The sequence below is a fragment of the Elephas maximus genome, chromosome 1 (assembly GCF_024166365.1).
Source record: "Elephas maximus indicus isolate mEleMax1 chromosome 1, mEleMax1 primary haplotype, whole genome shotgun sequence".
NCBI classification, from domain to species: domain Eukaryota; kingdom Metazoa; phylum Chordata; class Mammalia; order Proboscidea; family Elephantidae; genus Elephas; species Elephas maximus.
In genome coordinates, this window is record NC_064819.1 from 112,193,212 (window position 1) to 112,208,516 (window position 15,305).

At 40.9% G+C, this 15,305-nt stretch overlaps 1 protein-coding gene across 1 annotated transcript in view; it reads right to left on the reverse strand.

The window, feature by feature from the left end:
* Positions 1-15,305, reverse strand: part of TNFRSF21 (TNF receptor superfamily member 21) — an 83,814-nt gene that overhangs the window by 23,160 nt on the left and 45,349 nt on the right. Inside the window, exon 4 of the mRNA XM_049893797.1 lies at positions 3,700-3,965. Within this exon, the coding sequence (XP_049749754.1) occupies positions 3,700-3,965 (266 nt within the window). The remainder of the gene's footprint in view (positions 1-3,699; positions 3,966-15,305) is intronic.

A 15,305-nucleotide genomic window follows, 5' to 3' on the forward strand; every position in this document is an offset into this window, starting at 1 on the left:
TTAATAAAGATAGAAAACCTGAAAATAAGAGAATGGAAAAAGATATACAACTTGGAATGCTCTATTGGGAAGCTTTTGTTTGGTTTTTTAAATGGTTTTGGAAAAGTCCTAACAAATTATTCCCATGCTTTGCTGCTTCTTCCAGTGCTCATACCCTGCAACAACAACAAAAAAAACGGATATGATCCTGAAAGGCTGGGTTGAGTTTAGATGTTGAACTTGAATGAAGAGAGTGCTGAAAAATACACTCATACCTGCGATAAAGAAAAAGTCTGACTCTGGATGTGTTTAATTAAAAGATGGCTGATAGTCCAGCGTGGTTAATAATGGTTTAGCTGTCCTTGACAGAGGTTACTAAAAGGCACACCGGGGCTAATCCCTTGAGTGGAACATAATACAGGTGCTCTCGGGCTCATGAACAGGAAAAAAAAAAATAATAATAACCATTAAAAAAAAAAAGGTCATTTTTACACATTAAGAATTCATTAACTCTCGGGGCAAAGTCCCAAATGCCCAGCAGTACCACAATACAAAAGGAGTACAAATCCATCATAAGATAGGAAGAATAGCCTCAATTATACCCCTGCCTTCTGACTCTCCTGTTTTGACTTGACAGATCTCAGAGATAAGTTATGGACCAATAGTTACATACTGCGCAACTAATAAGAACTGGCTGCCAGGAAACTGTGCTCCTTGGCTATTTAAATTAGAATCAGAACTAGGTCCAGAATGTCGGTAGACAGTGATGTTCATTATTAAATCATGGAACAAGAAGCTTAATATTGTCTTCTCAGCCTGGTCGTAAACAGTAGGCTTATACTAGAAACAAATAGAAAACTGTAAGATACTCCAAATGCCTCTGTTTCTTAAAAATAAATAACTCTGAAAAATACTATTGGAATCTTCAAGAGGGAGGAAAGAATTAAAGGGTCTAAGAGTTTGGAACCTGGGGAGTAGGTGCTTTGTTTTCTTATTCAATGACCTAGTAGTTTTTATGCCATGACACCCTCTCCATGACATGAGGTTGCTATGGGTCTACCTTTCCCAGAACCTATGACAGTGGCTGGAATAAAGTAGAGCTCGATAAACATTTCTGGAGCTCAATGGAACCATCAGAGAAACATAAAATTGTCATCTGTTGTAGTCATGCCCCTACCACCACCACAACTCCCCAAAAGAAACAGCACCCTCTAAAGACTAGGATCAAATTCTAGGCGACCATTGAGTGTACACGCAGAAAAGAGATGGGTTTGCAAAAAACAAAAGTGAAACGAGTTTTTGTCAAATACGACCCAAGACAGCAAACCTCACTCAGTCCTATCGAGGAAGAAAGGATTTCCATATAGGCCACTGTCTGCTCTTCTCTCTCAATGCAGCATGGTAAAACAAAGCCTTACTTACCCTTTCTCTTGGACCCTTCCAGCTTTGTCATTAAAAAAATTTTTTTAATCACAAAAGTAATAGGTTTTCATTATCAAAAATAATGTAACAAGAATAAATCACTTCTAATTCTACTATTAACATTTATGCCTTGTCATTTTCCTATGCTTTTATTTGCTTTGCCATTTTAAATGAGAAATACAAAGCATAGTCTACTAATCCTTCCTTTTCCAATACATCATTTTTCCACATAATAAATATTCCATGTGACCAACTTCATCAATCGCTCCTTTAAAAAAACCTTTTGTGCAGGCATCGCCGGGGGCTCTAGTGACTTACCCTCAAATACCTAAATCTTTCTTCAAGTCAGCTGCTCATCCTATCAGTTCTTCCTTAAAAGCCAGCACTCTAAGGAAGCAAAATAATGCTTTGCCTCTGGACTCCCTTTAGTCTAACTGCAGCTGTTTTATATAATAGGAGGGTAAGCATCCACCTTGCTATTCCCAAAATCCAGCTAAAGCCCACTTTTCATTGTGAACCATATTTATTGAGATTGTTTCTCAGAAAGTCACAAGATACTGGTGTGTGCCTTTGAATTTTTATCACTTGGTCTAATCGTAAATATTTTTTTCCTGAGAATCCAAATTTCAAAGAAGTTAAAAATATACCAGGCGCTCTAAAGACCACATTCAGAGTCAATTAGCCCCGATAAATTTTTGTCCAAACAATTGCTGACTTCACCACACTGTCAATACAAAGAAGAGAAAAGCTTTTGAACTTTTAAAGTATATGAAATTGAGTCCTTTGTTGTTGCTGTTAGGTGCCACGGAGTTGGTTCTGACTCATAATGACCCTATGAATCCTTGGTATACAAATTCTGGTATAGAACAATAGTGAGTTAGAGTTTATGAGGAAAAATTTCTACCCACCACTTTTAGGTAGTTTGTTTCAGTGGAACAATAACAATCTTAAGTGGGGTTTAATCAAGTCTTCTTGTTAGCTACTGCCCAGTTGCCCCCCGACTCCTGGTTACCCTATGCACACATGAATGACACTGCCCAGTCCTGTGTCATACCCATGATTGGTTGCAGATTGGACCGTTGTGATCCACAGAGTTTTCCTTGGCTGCTTTTTGAAAGTAGAGTGCCAGACCTTTCTTCCTAATCTATCTTAGTCTGGAAGCTCCACTGAAATCTGTTTGGCATCATAGCAACACACAAACCTCCGCTGACAGATGGATGGTGGCTGCCCATGAGGTGCATTGGCCAGGAAATCGAGCCCAGGTCTTCTGCATGGAAGGTGAGAATTCTACCACTAAACCACCACTGCCATTTATTAAGTTTTAGAGGCAGCGTTTTGTTTTCTTTGGGAATACATTCTGAAACCTTAATCAAAATTTGTGGGAAGTATGATTCAATACCTAAATTTGTGCTTAATTCCCAGGGTTTCAGGAAAGCACATTATGGTGAAGAAAAGGCTAAGGCAAATGAGTTACCCTGTGATCATAACTACCATTTGCAGAACATCTTCAAAGCATCAGGCCTTTGTATACTTTAGATCTAGTCTTAATTAACCTCATAAAGAAGGTTTACAAATGAGATAACAGAGGCAGAGAGAGTTTAAGTAACTTACCCTTGGCCCCCCAGCTATTACATGTCAGAGCCAGGACTCAAATCCAGTACCGTCTGCCTCCAAAGCCAGGGCTCATCGGCCACTGACTGTAAAGAAATCCAATCCCTCAGCTGCCATCTGATGTACAGGACTGAACAAGCCCAAGGAGGAGGGCCGATACTGTCACCAACTGCTGCCAGCACCCCACCTGCATCCCCAGGAGGTAACACCAAGCCTTCCTCTGGAGGGGGGAAGGGTATTAAAAAACCACAAAGAAGTTCTCCTTCTTGGTATTGTTTGAAGTGGGTTGTGCACAATGGGTAACAAGGAGCAGCTCTGGCTGCAGATGCGAATGCTAGAACCTACCTCAATGACAGTGATTCTCAACTTTGTACATTAGAATCACCAGGGGAGCTTTTTTTAAAAAAATGCTGATTCCTAGGTCCTTCCCCTAGAAATTCTGATTTACCTGGGCTGCAGTGGGGCCAAGGATCAGAATTTTTTTTTTTTTTTAAGTTTCCTAGATGGCTCTAATGGACAACCATTGAGAACTACTGTCAGAGAAGCCATGGTATGTGTGTGCATGTGCGTGTGTGACTTTAAACACCTAATATCAGTTATTTTCCTTGTTATGCATACCTGATAAAATATGAGGCACAGGGACAAGAAAAGGTTTGTAGGAATGACATATGACCGAGGCTACATTACCTGGACGGTATCTTCCATCAGTCCACGAATCTTCTCCACAACATCGTTGCGCCGATGTTGGCGCAGGGCACTGATTAACTGAGCAAGGCTGGCCTCTGGCCCCCGGATGGTCCAGTGCTGCAGAGCTGCGTAGGCCCGCTCGTGGTCTGCTGTGTACCCGTTGGAGAAGGCAGCCACCTCCCTCTCACTCGCATTGCACAGAAACTGATAGATATCCTTCCACTGGCTTCCCACCTGGGCTGCTACGAGCTTCAGGATGTCAATACCTACACCAGAGACAAAATAAAACAAAAAACAAATACGGGTATGTGAAAGAAAGTCTTCATATAAGGCTTTAATGAGCTAGAAGAAGTAAGCTTTCCCATTGCTGTATGCAAAGGAATATACTGCCTTCCTTATCCACTTGGTGCTATCCTGAGGATTAAAAGGTACTCGCATACAAATTGCACTTTGTGAACAGAGAACCAGAAGAAGGAGTCATCGTTATAGTAGAATTGCCCCTAAAAGATGTTTGGAAAGCCAAACCCGAACGAGGTAACCAGAGCGGTTCCTTTGTTAATACTAAATACAACTGCAGCTAAATAAATTAGAGGCTCCCAGATTAAAGGAACTCCTTGCAATACAGAAAGAGGTAAGACACAGGTTAAAATTTCAGGATTCTATCCAGCACTGTCTCAGAAAAGGGTGCTCGGATTCTGGGACCAGTGTCCTTTACGGCATCAGATTGACAATGCACCCAGAGGTTCTAGCCTGATGGAGACATTCTTTAAAAACATCTAACTGCTCTAATTCTACCCTCAATAAGCAACTTTCTGATCTCTTTCATCCAGTCTCCTAAACTGATGTGCACGGTTATAATATAGACAGCAGTCAAAATTATCTTTAGTAACGTGTACTACATACAGTGTTGCAGCAAGTAATTTGTTGATGTTATCATTCTCAGATGGTCACCTGCAGATGTTCAACTCTACGATTTACTGTTCAAAATACTGCCGTATAGACTCAGTTTTCTAAACTAAGTCAGGGGCTTCAGTTGCTTGATAACATGGATCCAAATGCTGATAGGTTTTGCAGTCAATAGGCAGGTTTGGGAAGCAGTGAGATATTACTGCAAAATATATGATGGGGGAAAAAAGGACCATATAGATGACTCTCACTAATTTTCTAACTAGAAATGTTAACCTCATTCCAAGGGATAACCCAAATGATCCAGAACCTTCCACAAGTGGACTCATTACCACAACTGACAAAATGCCAACATCATCCAACTCTTCATCGTCAGAGTAAATTTTCACAAGTTGTGTATTTTTTTATGTATTTATGTATGTATTATAATATATCTAAGTTTATATGTACTTTTCCAATCCCCAAAGACAAATAAAGATGGGATTTATAAAGACACTGATAATAAAAGGCAATAATTAATGAAAGCTAAAAAAAAAAAAAAAGGTATTCAACTTACATCAGAACCAACTTAAAATGGAATCATTGGAACAAAACCTTGTTGAAAATCGGGGACTACCTGTATAACAACCATAGCTACTACTGCCAGGTATTATATTAATATATTTATGAAGGGTTGGCAGTTGAACACAACTCACCAGATTGGTAATTCTAAATCCCTGATTTGTAACCACTTTCCAAGAGAGATGAAATACCACAACACTGGCTATTCTGCCAACTATTTACGCTAGTAATTTAATATCTTGTCATCCCGGCTTATCAGTTGCTTGTAAACTCAGTGTCGGTCTGTGTTCCCCAATTAGGGTGAAATACCGAAATTAAATTTTGGGATCCATAAACTCAGGATCAGTACCTGGGACCAACCCTCTGTGGGGCCTTCCCCCTTTACAGTACCCTCTCTCTGCAATTATGCCTTGGTTTTGCCAGAATTTACACCTAAGGTGCACATGTAAGCCTCTCAGTTAGGGCTCTGGCATTTTACCACAATAGGTGGGTGAGTCCTCTGAGTTACCAATGCCATCTCTTTAAATGAGGCCATACTCACATGCCTTGATCCTGGAGTTGCTGTATTTAACAATGTCTTGAAAACATTTATTATCAGTAAAAATGGGGACAAGTCCCCAAGTGAAGTTTAGGGAAGAAAGGAAGAGAGGAGAATAAAGAAAAGGTTACCATTACGGTTAACAGAATTTTTCTTTTAACTGGAGATTAACCAGGAAAAAAAAAAAAATTTTTTTTTTTCTCTCAATCAGCTGTTGTGGAAAGTATTTATTAAAATAAGCTACCAATTTTTGCCTCAGCAAAATAATAATTCCTTAAGTTTCTTTGATAACGGAAGGCTTTGTGGTTTTTCAATGTAAATCTTTACTCTGCCATGAATCCTACTGAGGCAGATGATTGAGAAGACTGTATACAGATTCTGAGTCAATTCTATGAAATTGTTTTTGAAAAGTAAGCTTGTTTTCTTGTCAACTGCAAAAGTACAATACCACAAATTGAGACACTGCTTCTTACACTATTTTTCCCTGGCAGTGTAAAGTATATTTGAACCAGCTGCTTTTCATTTTTCTTAGCAATGTTTAGCCAGATACAGGGCTTTTGATTTCAAGCAAATAAACTTCTCAAAAAACCCGTGTCTTATTTAAAACCCCACAGGTAACTTTTAGGAACAAGCCAGCTCTTTGTGGTTGGCATGGTAGATTCTTCCAAATACCAAAAGACTTGTTAGTTCCTGAATCTTAATTTAGGTCAATTTGACCAAGCCTGATAGTGCCTTAACATGAAAACATGACTGCATTTTCTTGTACATAGGACCACTGCTTAAATCTCCATAAGGCAATGACACTGTGGCTTTGAGCAAAACACTAACTGTCATGTTCATTTCCTCATTTGCACAATGGAGATATTCACTGCACTCCCTGGGGATGAGCTGATTAACATTTTCTATAGAGTTGATATATTTTCAGAAGTACCCCATCATTATAAATGTTCCATATACTGGGCATTAAAACTTAACACTCCATGTATTTCAGATGCAAATACGGAGACTTTACAGAGTAATTACAGAGCTGAAAAGGCTTAAGTTTAACAACAAATTCTTCTTCCAAAATCCAGTATTTACACTTTTTTTTTAAGCCACAGAATAAAAAAAAACACATAAGGAATGCATACAATGAAATTTCCCTCTAATTAAAATTGACTGAAAGCTAAATTTAAGGCCAACTCAGGTTTCATGCAGTGCATTAAGTCAACTAGATTTCCCTACCCTTGAAAACATGGCCTCAAGTCATGTAAACTGACCTGGGTCAGTAAAGTTCTTCGCCACCTGCCCCCTCCCATTCTGGACTTGATGAATATAAAGATGGTGCAGATGTTGGCTCCCTCTGGGGATACCAAGCTTTCAGCCTAGTTCCTCATCACAAAACGTGGAGAGAGAAAGGAAAGACCAGTCTGAACTAACTCAGTTCATTACCAAGTCCCTGGACTTTTAGAGTTTGCTGTACTCTGTCTCCACCTCACCATCTCCACCAAAAAAGAAAAGAAAAACCTGCAGAATATTTAAAGAGTATTTATTGAGCAGCTACCACATGCAAGGCAGCGTCTGCAGGGTAGAAAATCCTATGAAATCTGGAGACAGTATGAGTTTATTCCCAGGAAAATGAAGCAATATCAATGAAACACAAAATTTGATGGACTTTGAAAGCGTTCTTTGCTTAGAAAGGTTTTAGGCAAAACTCAGCAACGATGATGAAAATGCATGTAATACAATTATAAAGAAAACCTGGACAGTTAAACGAAATTCTGGTAGTTACCTGTAAAGGAGGGAGTAGAATGTGAATGGGTAGGTACACATAAGGTAGTTCAAAGGTATTTGCAAGGTTTTATGTCCTAAGCTGGATAGTGGAGAAACGGGTCTTCTTTTTATTATTTTATTCCTTTTTAAACTTTGTGTGTGCGTATACACACACACACACATATACAGTATACAGTACATATATAAAACCAAAAAACCAAACCCATAGCCATCAAGTTGATTCTGACGCATAGAAATCCTATAGGACAGAGTAGAACTGCCTGCCCCACAGGGTTTCCAAGGAGTGGCTAGGGGATTCAAACTGCTGACCTTTTTGGTTAGCTGCCATAGCTCTTAACCATTGTGCCACCAGGAATTCTCAGTATATATATATAGTCTAAATATATATAACATACTTTTATGCAGGATACATGTATGGATATATAACTGATTTTCATTAATCATAGTAGTTATATTCTGTAAAATCATCACAGAGAATTAGTAAATATGGAACCATTGCTTCTTGGGGAAATACAAATTAGGTTCCTAGGAACTTCTGTGTGTTTTTGTTTAAAGACACCTTATTTAACATATATTGTTGACTCGTTAACATTGAACTCATGGCCAGCAGCAGTATAACTCATTCCTAAATGAAGCTTATCTAACACATGTGTTTTTTCTCTAAGGCACATCACAGTCTAGTGCTTAGATAGCAATCCAGCACTATACTTGGAGGCCATTTTAAATAGCAGAATCACCAACAAAAAGCACAAAGATGCTAAAAGTATGGCACTAAGTAAACTGCTAAAACAGCACTTGTTTACAGTATGAGAACTGAAACAAGAAGGCAGAGCCTTGCTGCCTCAGCTGAAAGCATGCATGTTGAGGGACTCCAATTTTTTGTGGTTCTACAAATGTCTGCAAGTGACCACAAAAGTCTTGCAAGTATCGATTTGGGGGCTAAAAATGAATTCTAGCAAGTAGGTGAATTTGCAAATACAGAATCGACAAATGAAGATCCACTGCGTGCATATAAAAAAAAAAAAAAAAGCGTATAGATAAAAAAAAAATTTTTTTTTTATACAATTTGTAAAAAATGTTTACGTTTTAGAAGGAGATCTGGTAGCGCAGTGGTTAAGCCATTGACTGCTAATTGGAAGGCTGGTGGCTTGAACCAGCCTTGAACCAGCCATTTCCGAAGAGAAAGATGTGGAAGTCTGCTTCCGTAAAGACTACAGCCTTGGCAACCCTATAGGACAGTTCTAATCTGTCAAAATTGACTTGACAACAATGGGTTATGGGTTTAGGTTTTACTGGCGAGGAATCTGATGTAGAGAGGTTATTGGCCAGTTCAAGGTCACCTAGCCAGAAACTGGAACCTCTATTGTAGTTAATAGGGAATGTGGTATAGTAGCGGGCATTACTAATCACTGGAATTACGCTCCTTGGCATGGCCATCTAATCTAGATATGAATGCACTACAGGCTGGCCATGTTGTGTGTGCTTCTTCCTGGCTTGTCACTACTGACCAAGCAAATGCTGGGATGGTTCTTCTGGGGCCACCAGGTTTACTCCTTTTCTTCAAAACTATGGTACCCTAAAAATTTCACTAGAGTAGGGGTAACCAAACTTTTTGTATAAAGGGACAAACAGTAAATATTCTAGGCTTTGCAACTACTCAACTCTGTTGTAGCATGAAAACAGCCATAAGCTGTACAAATAAGTGTGGCTGTGTACTAATAAAACTTTATTTACAAAAAACAAGTGGAGGGCAGGATTTGGCCCACAGGCTGCTGTTTCCCACCCTGTGCAATCAGTGCAATTTAAAGAGACCACAGCTTACTATCAAAATTACTATAATTAGAAAACACACACACACACTCAAATGACAATTTAATGATGGGTGAATAACATAATGAACATAATGGCACTGAACTGTACCTGTAAAAAAGTTTTGTTATATATGTTTTTGCCACATTAAAAAAAATCTTAAGTTCCCACCTCAATTGTTAACCTCAGTATGAGATGACAATAAGCGAAATGGAGACCTACCCTCTCCTTGGCAGGGTGCCCTGGTCATCTGTCCCACCGGAGTTCTGAGAGTCTTCCTCAAGACTGGAGACAGTCACTATATATTGAACTGGTCTGAATGTTTTAGCTGAACATGGTGCCAAGTCTCTTTTTTCTTAGGCTGAAAAGCAACATAACCCTCAGCCTACTGAAGGGCTAATAGACAGGGATGTGGAGGTGAACGTTGCTTTTTCCTGTGGCATCTGGAGCTCTGGGGAGTGGCCAAAGTTTCTCAAGAAGTCACTGAAGGAGCCAAGACCGATAAACCAGAGGCCATACTTGCCAGAAGCTGTGTCTGATAAGGTGCCCCTGGCCCCAGGGAAACATGTGAATTGTAAGATGCAATTAGTGGAAAGATCGTGAAATTTGCAGTCACACTATATGGTTTCAAACTCCGGCTCTGTGACTTCTTAGCTGTAAGACAGACCTTGGACAAAGGACAACTCCTTAAGATTGTCAGTGTCCACATCAGGAAAGTGAAAATACTACCTTTTGTCTCATAAAATGGTTAAGAAGATTTATGGAAGAGAAATGAAGTCCTGATACACACTACGACAGCCATAAATCTTGAAAACATTATGCTGAGTGAAATAAGCCAGTCACAAAAGGAAAATATTGTATGATCCCATTTATATGAAATATCTAGGCTATGCAAGTATATAGAGATCAAGGTTGATTAGTGGTTGGCAGAGGTGGGTGAGGGAGAAGAAAAGGAAAACAATGCTTTGGGGAAGCTGAACTTCTGTTAACAGTGGTGGAAAAATTTGGGAAAGGTTAATAGTGATGTTTGAACAACATGATGTATGTCATTAATGTTACTAAGCTGTGTATGTAAAGACTGTTGAAATGCAAAATGTTTTGTTACCTATATATTTACTACAATTAAAAAAAAAAAAAGCAAGACTTACAGGATCAAGAATTAAAAAGGTCTAGCACAGCACCTTGGGAGCCCTGGTAGCACAGTGCTTAAGAGATCAGCTGCTAACCAAAACGTTGGAAGTTCAAATCTACCAGCCGCTCCTTGGAAACTCTATGGGCCAGACCTCCTCTGTCCTATAGGGTCACTATGAGTCAAAATTGACTTGGCAATGGGTTTGGTGTTTTTTGGTTTTAGCACAGTACCTTAGTATACACCAATTGTCCTTCCCCTGCCCCCTCCATTTCTCCATGGACAGAAGTCCCTAGGGCAATGCACCTAAAGGTGGGAGAGGTTCTGCTAAAGCAGAAGGTTTTGCACCAGGATGACAGGTTCTGACCAATGAAGCCAAGCACCAGACTCCTCACTTCCTGTGCTTCTCGGAACCTCACCAGTACATGTCAGGAGGGGCGCCACCACTGAACCCATCCACAGAAGGCAAATGTGGAAAGAAGCCAACTGTTGCTCCTGCCTTTGCCGTAACGCAGGATATCACAACAGTATGTGGTGTGGCCCTCCGCGTGAGCAGGCGCTGCCCTGATCCATGGCAAGAGAGCTCTGGAACAGAGGCATGAGGGTACACACTGAGCTATTATGGAAGAAGTGGCATTTCCAGTGCACTATAAAACAAAAAAAATTTTTTTTTTTTATAAAACCCTGAATTCGACATTATCCAGATGACAACTAGAATTTGAAGCTCATTTTTTAAAGCCCAGTGTCAACTTCCGTTTTCAGAAAAAAGTGTTCTGCTGCTCTTATAAAAACCTGAACTGACCTTTCTAATCAGGAAAGTATGAAAGCTCTTTTCCTTTAGGAGAGAAAAATCTGAAATGAGTACCATTATTAAGAACGCATATTAAAGCCTTCCCTGGAAGAGGTCTCCAGGTATGCAGGATGGTGACGATGGAATGAGAGGAAACAGAGGCCATTTGTAACTACACAGGTGTCGCTCTGGGTTTCACGCTATACAAACTGGGCTTGGCGCTGAGCGGATGCATCTAACGTTGTTCTTAGCTGCCACTGAGTCAGTCCTTGACTCAAGGCATCCCCATGTGCAACTGAATGCTGCTCGGTTGTGCACCACCCCCAAGAATCAGACTGTTGATTCACAGCGTTTTCATTGGTTGATTTTTGGAAGTGGTCACCAGGCACGTCTCCCTAGTCCATCTTAGTCTGAAAGCTCTGCTGAAACCTGTTCAGCATCATAGCAACACGCGAGCCTCCACTGACAGAAAACTGATGGCTGCATGTGAGGTTCATCGGGTGGGAATTGAACTCGGGTCTCCCACATGGAAGGCGAGTATTCTGCCATTGAACCACCATCCTCTACTATATTAAATAGATAAATATATTTATAAACCTAATTTTTTATAAACTCAGTACCAAATTCTCATCATTTAAAAAGTTCCAAACATTCCCATTGCACCTCACATACTTGTTAAATGCGATGTCAGTTCTCATTATTCTTCTACAATGAAAGGTAGAGGGTTAAATAAGTGAGAAAATTCCCAAGGAAGCAATTAGTCCACAACCTCCTCCCAGGACAGTTGACTCCACAGTCATCCCTGTGCTAGTTTTTCAACACACGCAGCAAACTCCTGAGAGGTACATGTGGAAAACAGGAGACGTGAGCTCAAGACAACTACCCTCCTCCTGCTACCCAACCCCCCTAAAAGACATGCTCTTCACAGACACGGGCTATGACCTCACACATGCACACTGCAGATACAGGGGCAAAGATGGACACAACACATACAATGTATGTACACAGCAGGGGAGTGGAGGGGCCTGGCTCAACGACCTGAATAAAAGCCTAGTTTTAGTATTCCTGGAATTGATGTTCTTCCCTGTATAATGGTCATGTCCTCAGGGATGCCTTTTTTGACTACTTTCTGTTCCAGCCCCACATCTGTTTTGATTACTGTTATCCCCAGCACCTACCAGAGCAACAAGAATACAATAAAAATCATTGAATGAACAAATGAATGCATGGCCAGTTGCCATCAAGTTGATTCCAACTCATGGTGACCCCACATGTGCCAGAATAGAACTGTGCTCCGCAGGGTTTTCAATGGCTGATTCTTCAGAAGTAGATTGCCAAGTCTTTCTTCTGAGGCACCTAAGGGTTAATAGCCAACTTCTGACTAATAGCCAAGGAGAGCCATTTTTGTCATCCCTTTCCTTTTGCCCACATCCCCCAACTATCTATCGTAGCAGTAGCCTCTGTAACTTAAGCCATATAGAACCTGAAGGTCACACAACAACCACATACTCGTGCCGTGTGACCGGCCAGATCTCCAGTCTCTACGAAAATGAGAAGGAAGGTCCACAGGTTTGTTCATCAATGGTTGGAAGCTGGGGTCCAGTTCTTCCGCAACAGCCTCTCTGTCTGCTGGTGCCCTCTTCCCAACTGAGGGCGACCCAGAGCTTCCACCTAGAGGCCAGAGCTCATGAGGAGAACGGCCTCCTGGACTCTCTCATTGCAGCAGAACCCTTCTGCTGAAATATACTCTCCAGGCTGTAGCCTAGTTGGCCTGATAACAGCATAAGTGCTCCTGAAAGTGACAGACGCATCTGTATACATGCTTTGTAGTAACCAGTCTAATGTGTAAAAAAAAAAAAAGTTGCCATCCAGTAGTTTCCAACTCATGGGACTCCATGTGTATAAGAGTAGAACTATTTGGGACTCCATGTGTATAAGAGTAGAACTATACTCCATACTGTTTTCAATGGTGGATTTTTCTGAAGTAGATGCAGGCCTTTCTTCTGAGGTGCCTCTTTGGAGACTTAAACCTCTGATATTTCGATTACGGTGGAGCAGTTTAACTATTTGCACCACCCAGGTCTCCCAATCTTTGTAGGATGGTTAAAAAATGACATATTGACAGGGGTAACTCCCAGTGCATTACACAGAAAACTGTTTTATCAGCACTGGGAACTTGATGTGCCCAGAGTTAAAAATATTTCTTCTTTACTTTAGGTGTAAAAGTTGGAGGAAATGTTCAGATTTGATTTGAGAACCAAGTAAGGATTTCTGAAGCAGAACTAATCACTATCTTGTTGAAGGCTGAATGGACAATAACTGTAGCTCAGATGAGTCTCAGAAGGTACTAAAAAGCGGCTGCAAAGATATCTTAAAGTTAATGGACAGAATGTTTTACACTGACAAACTCTATCAAAACAGTATATAATTTTCCAGATGGGTGAAATAGATACCATGATTCTGTGAGGAAAAACCAATGGCCTTTTATTTCATTCCACGGCGGGAAGCGGGGGGGAGCAAAAACAAAAAGTTCTTCCTCCTTGTCTCATCCTTTGTTTGATGCTGTCACAAACTTTTGAAACTGTTAATTCATTCATTTTTAAAAAATTATTGAGCACCTACTTTGTGCCAGACTCTATTCTAGGCACTGGGGATACAGCAATGAAAACAAAGCCAAACAAAAATCTCTACCTTCAAGAACCTTACGTTCTATAGGGGATGGGGTAGAGTCGGGGTGGGGAAGGAATAAACAAGATAAATTATAAAATATAGTGTTTCAGTGATGATGGTGCTGAGGAAAATGTAAAGCAGGAAAAGGCAGGGGGTATAGTGTTTGGGGGGTGGGGGCTATGATTTTATATATGGGCCCCTCTACCTGGTGAGAGGAGCCCTGGTGGCGCAGTCGTTAAGAGCTCGGCTGCTAACCAAAAAGTCAGCAGTTCAAATCCACCGCTCCTTGGAAACCCTATGGGCCAGTTCTACTCTGTCCTATCGGGTCACTATGAGTTGGAATTGACTTGATGGCAATGGGTTTGGTGTTTTTTTTTGGTTTTAGCACAGCACCTCAGTACACATTGATTCACCTTCCCCTGCCCCCTCCATTCCCCAGCAAGGACAAGAGTAACTAAGGCAATGTATCTAAAGGTGGGAACAGTTCTGCAAAAGCAGAAGGTTTTGTGGCAGAATATTAGGTTCTGACAAGTGAAACCAAGGACCAGACTCTTCGCTTCCTGTGCTTCTCGGAACCTCACTAGTACATGTCAGGAGGGGCGCCATCACTTAACCCACCCACAGTTTGAATCCACCAGCTGTTTCTTGGAAACCCTACAGGGTAGTTCTACTCTGTCCTATAGTGTCGTTATAAGTCAGAATTGACTTGATGGCTATGGGTTTTTTGGGTTTTAACCCCGTGACAAAGCCTCGCTGAGGTAACTTTTGAGTCACAACCTAAAGGAGCAAGTTGTGTAGACAGATATCTGGGGAAGGGAGTTACAGGCATGTGAAAGAGCAGGTGCAAGGGCAGGAACATGTCAGCATGTACGAGGAGGAACAGGGAGGTTTAAAGGAGCAGATGAGCAAGGGGAAGAGGAGTAAGAAGCAAACGGATAAGTGGGGGCAGGAAGTACAGATCACACAGGGCCTTGCAGGCCAGTCTCCATGCAGTGATAAGTCGCTGGAGACTTTGAACAGAGGAATGACATGATCTGACTTGTATTTGAACAGGAGCTCGCTGGCTGTAGTGTCAGGAAAGAGGAGCACAGGCAGAAACAAGGCAACCAGTTAGAGGGCCCAGCAGTAATCCAGGAGAGAGGTGAGGATGGTTTGGGCCAGAGCAGTGATAGTGGAGGTGATAGGAAGTGACTGGCTTCTGCATATATTTTGAAGACAAGAGTGGATGAGATTTGCTAATGTATTAAATATGGGACAAGAAAGAAGAAAAGGAGTAAAGAATGACTCCAAAATTTTTGACCTGGGCAACTGGAAGACTGGAAGAGCCACTTTCTGTGATGAGCAATTGATGTGAAGGTATGATTTGGGATTTAGTTTTGGATATCTTAAGTGTGAGATGTCTGCAAATTCATCAAGCAGGTGGGAGGATA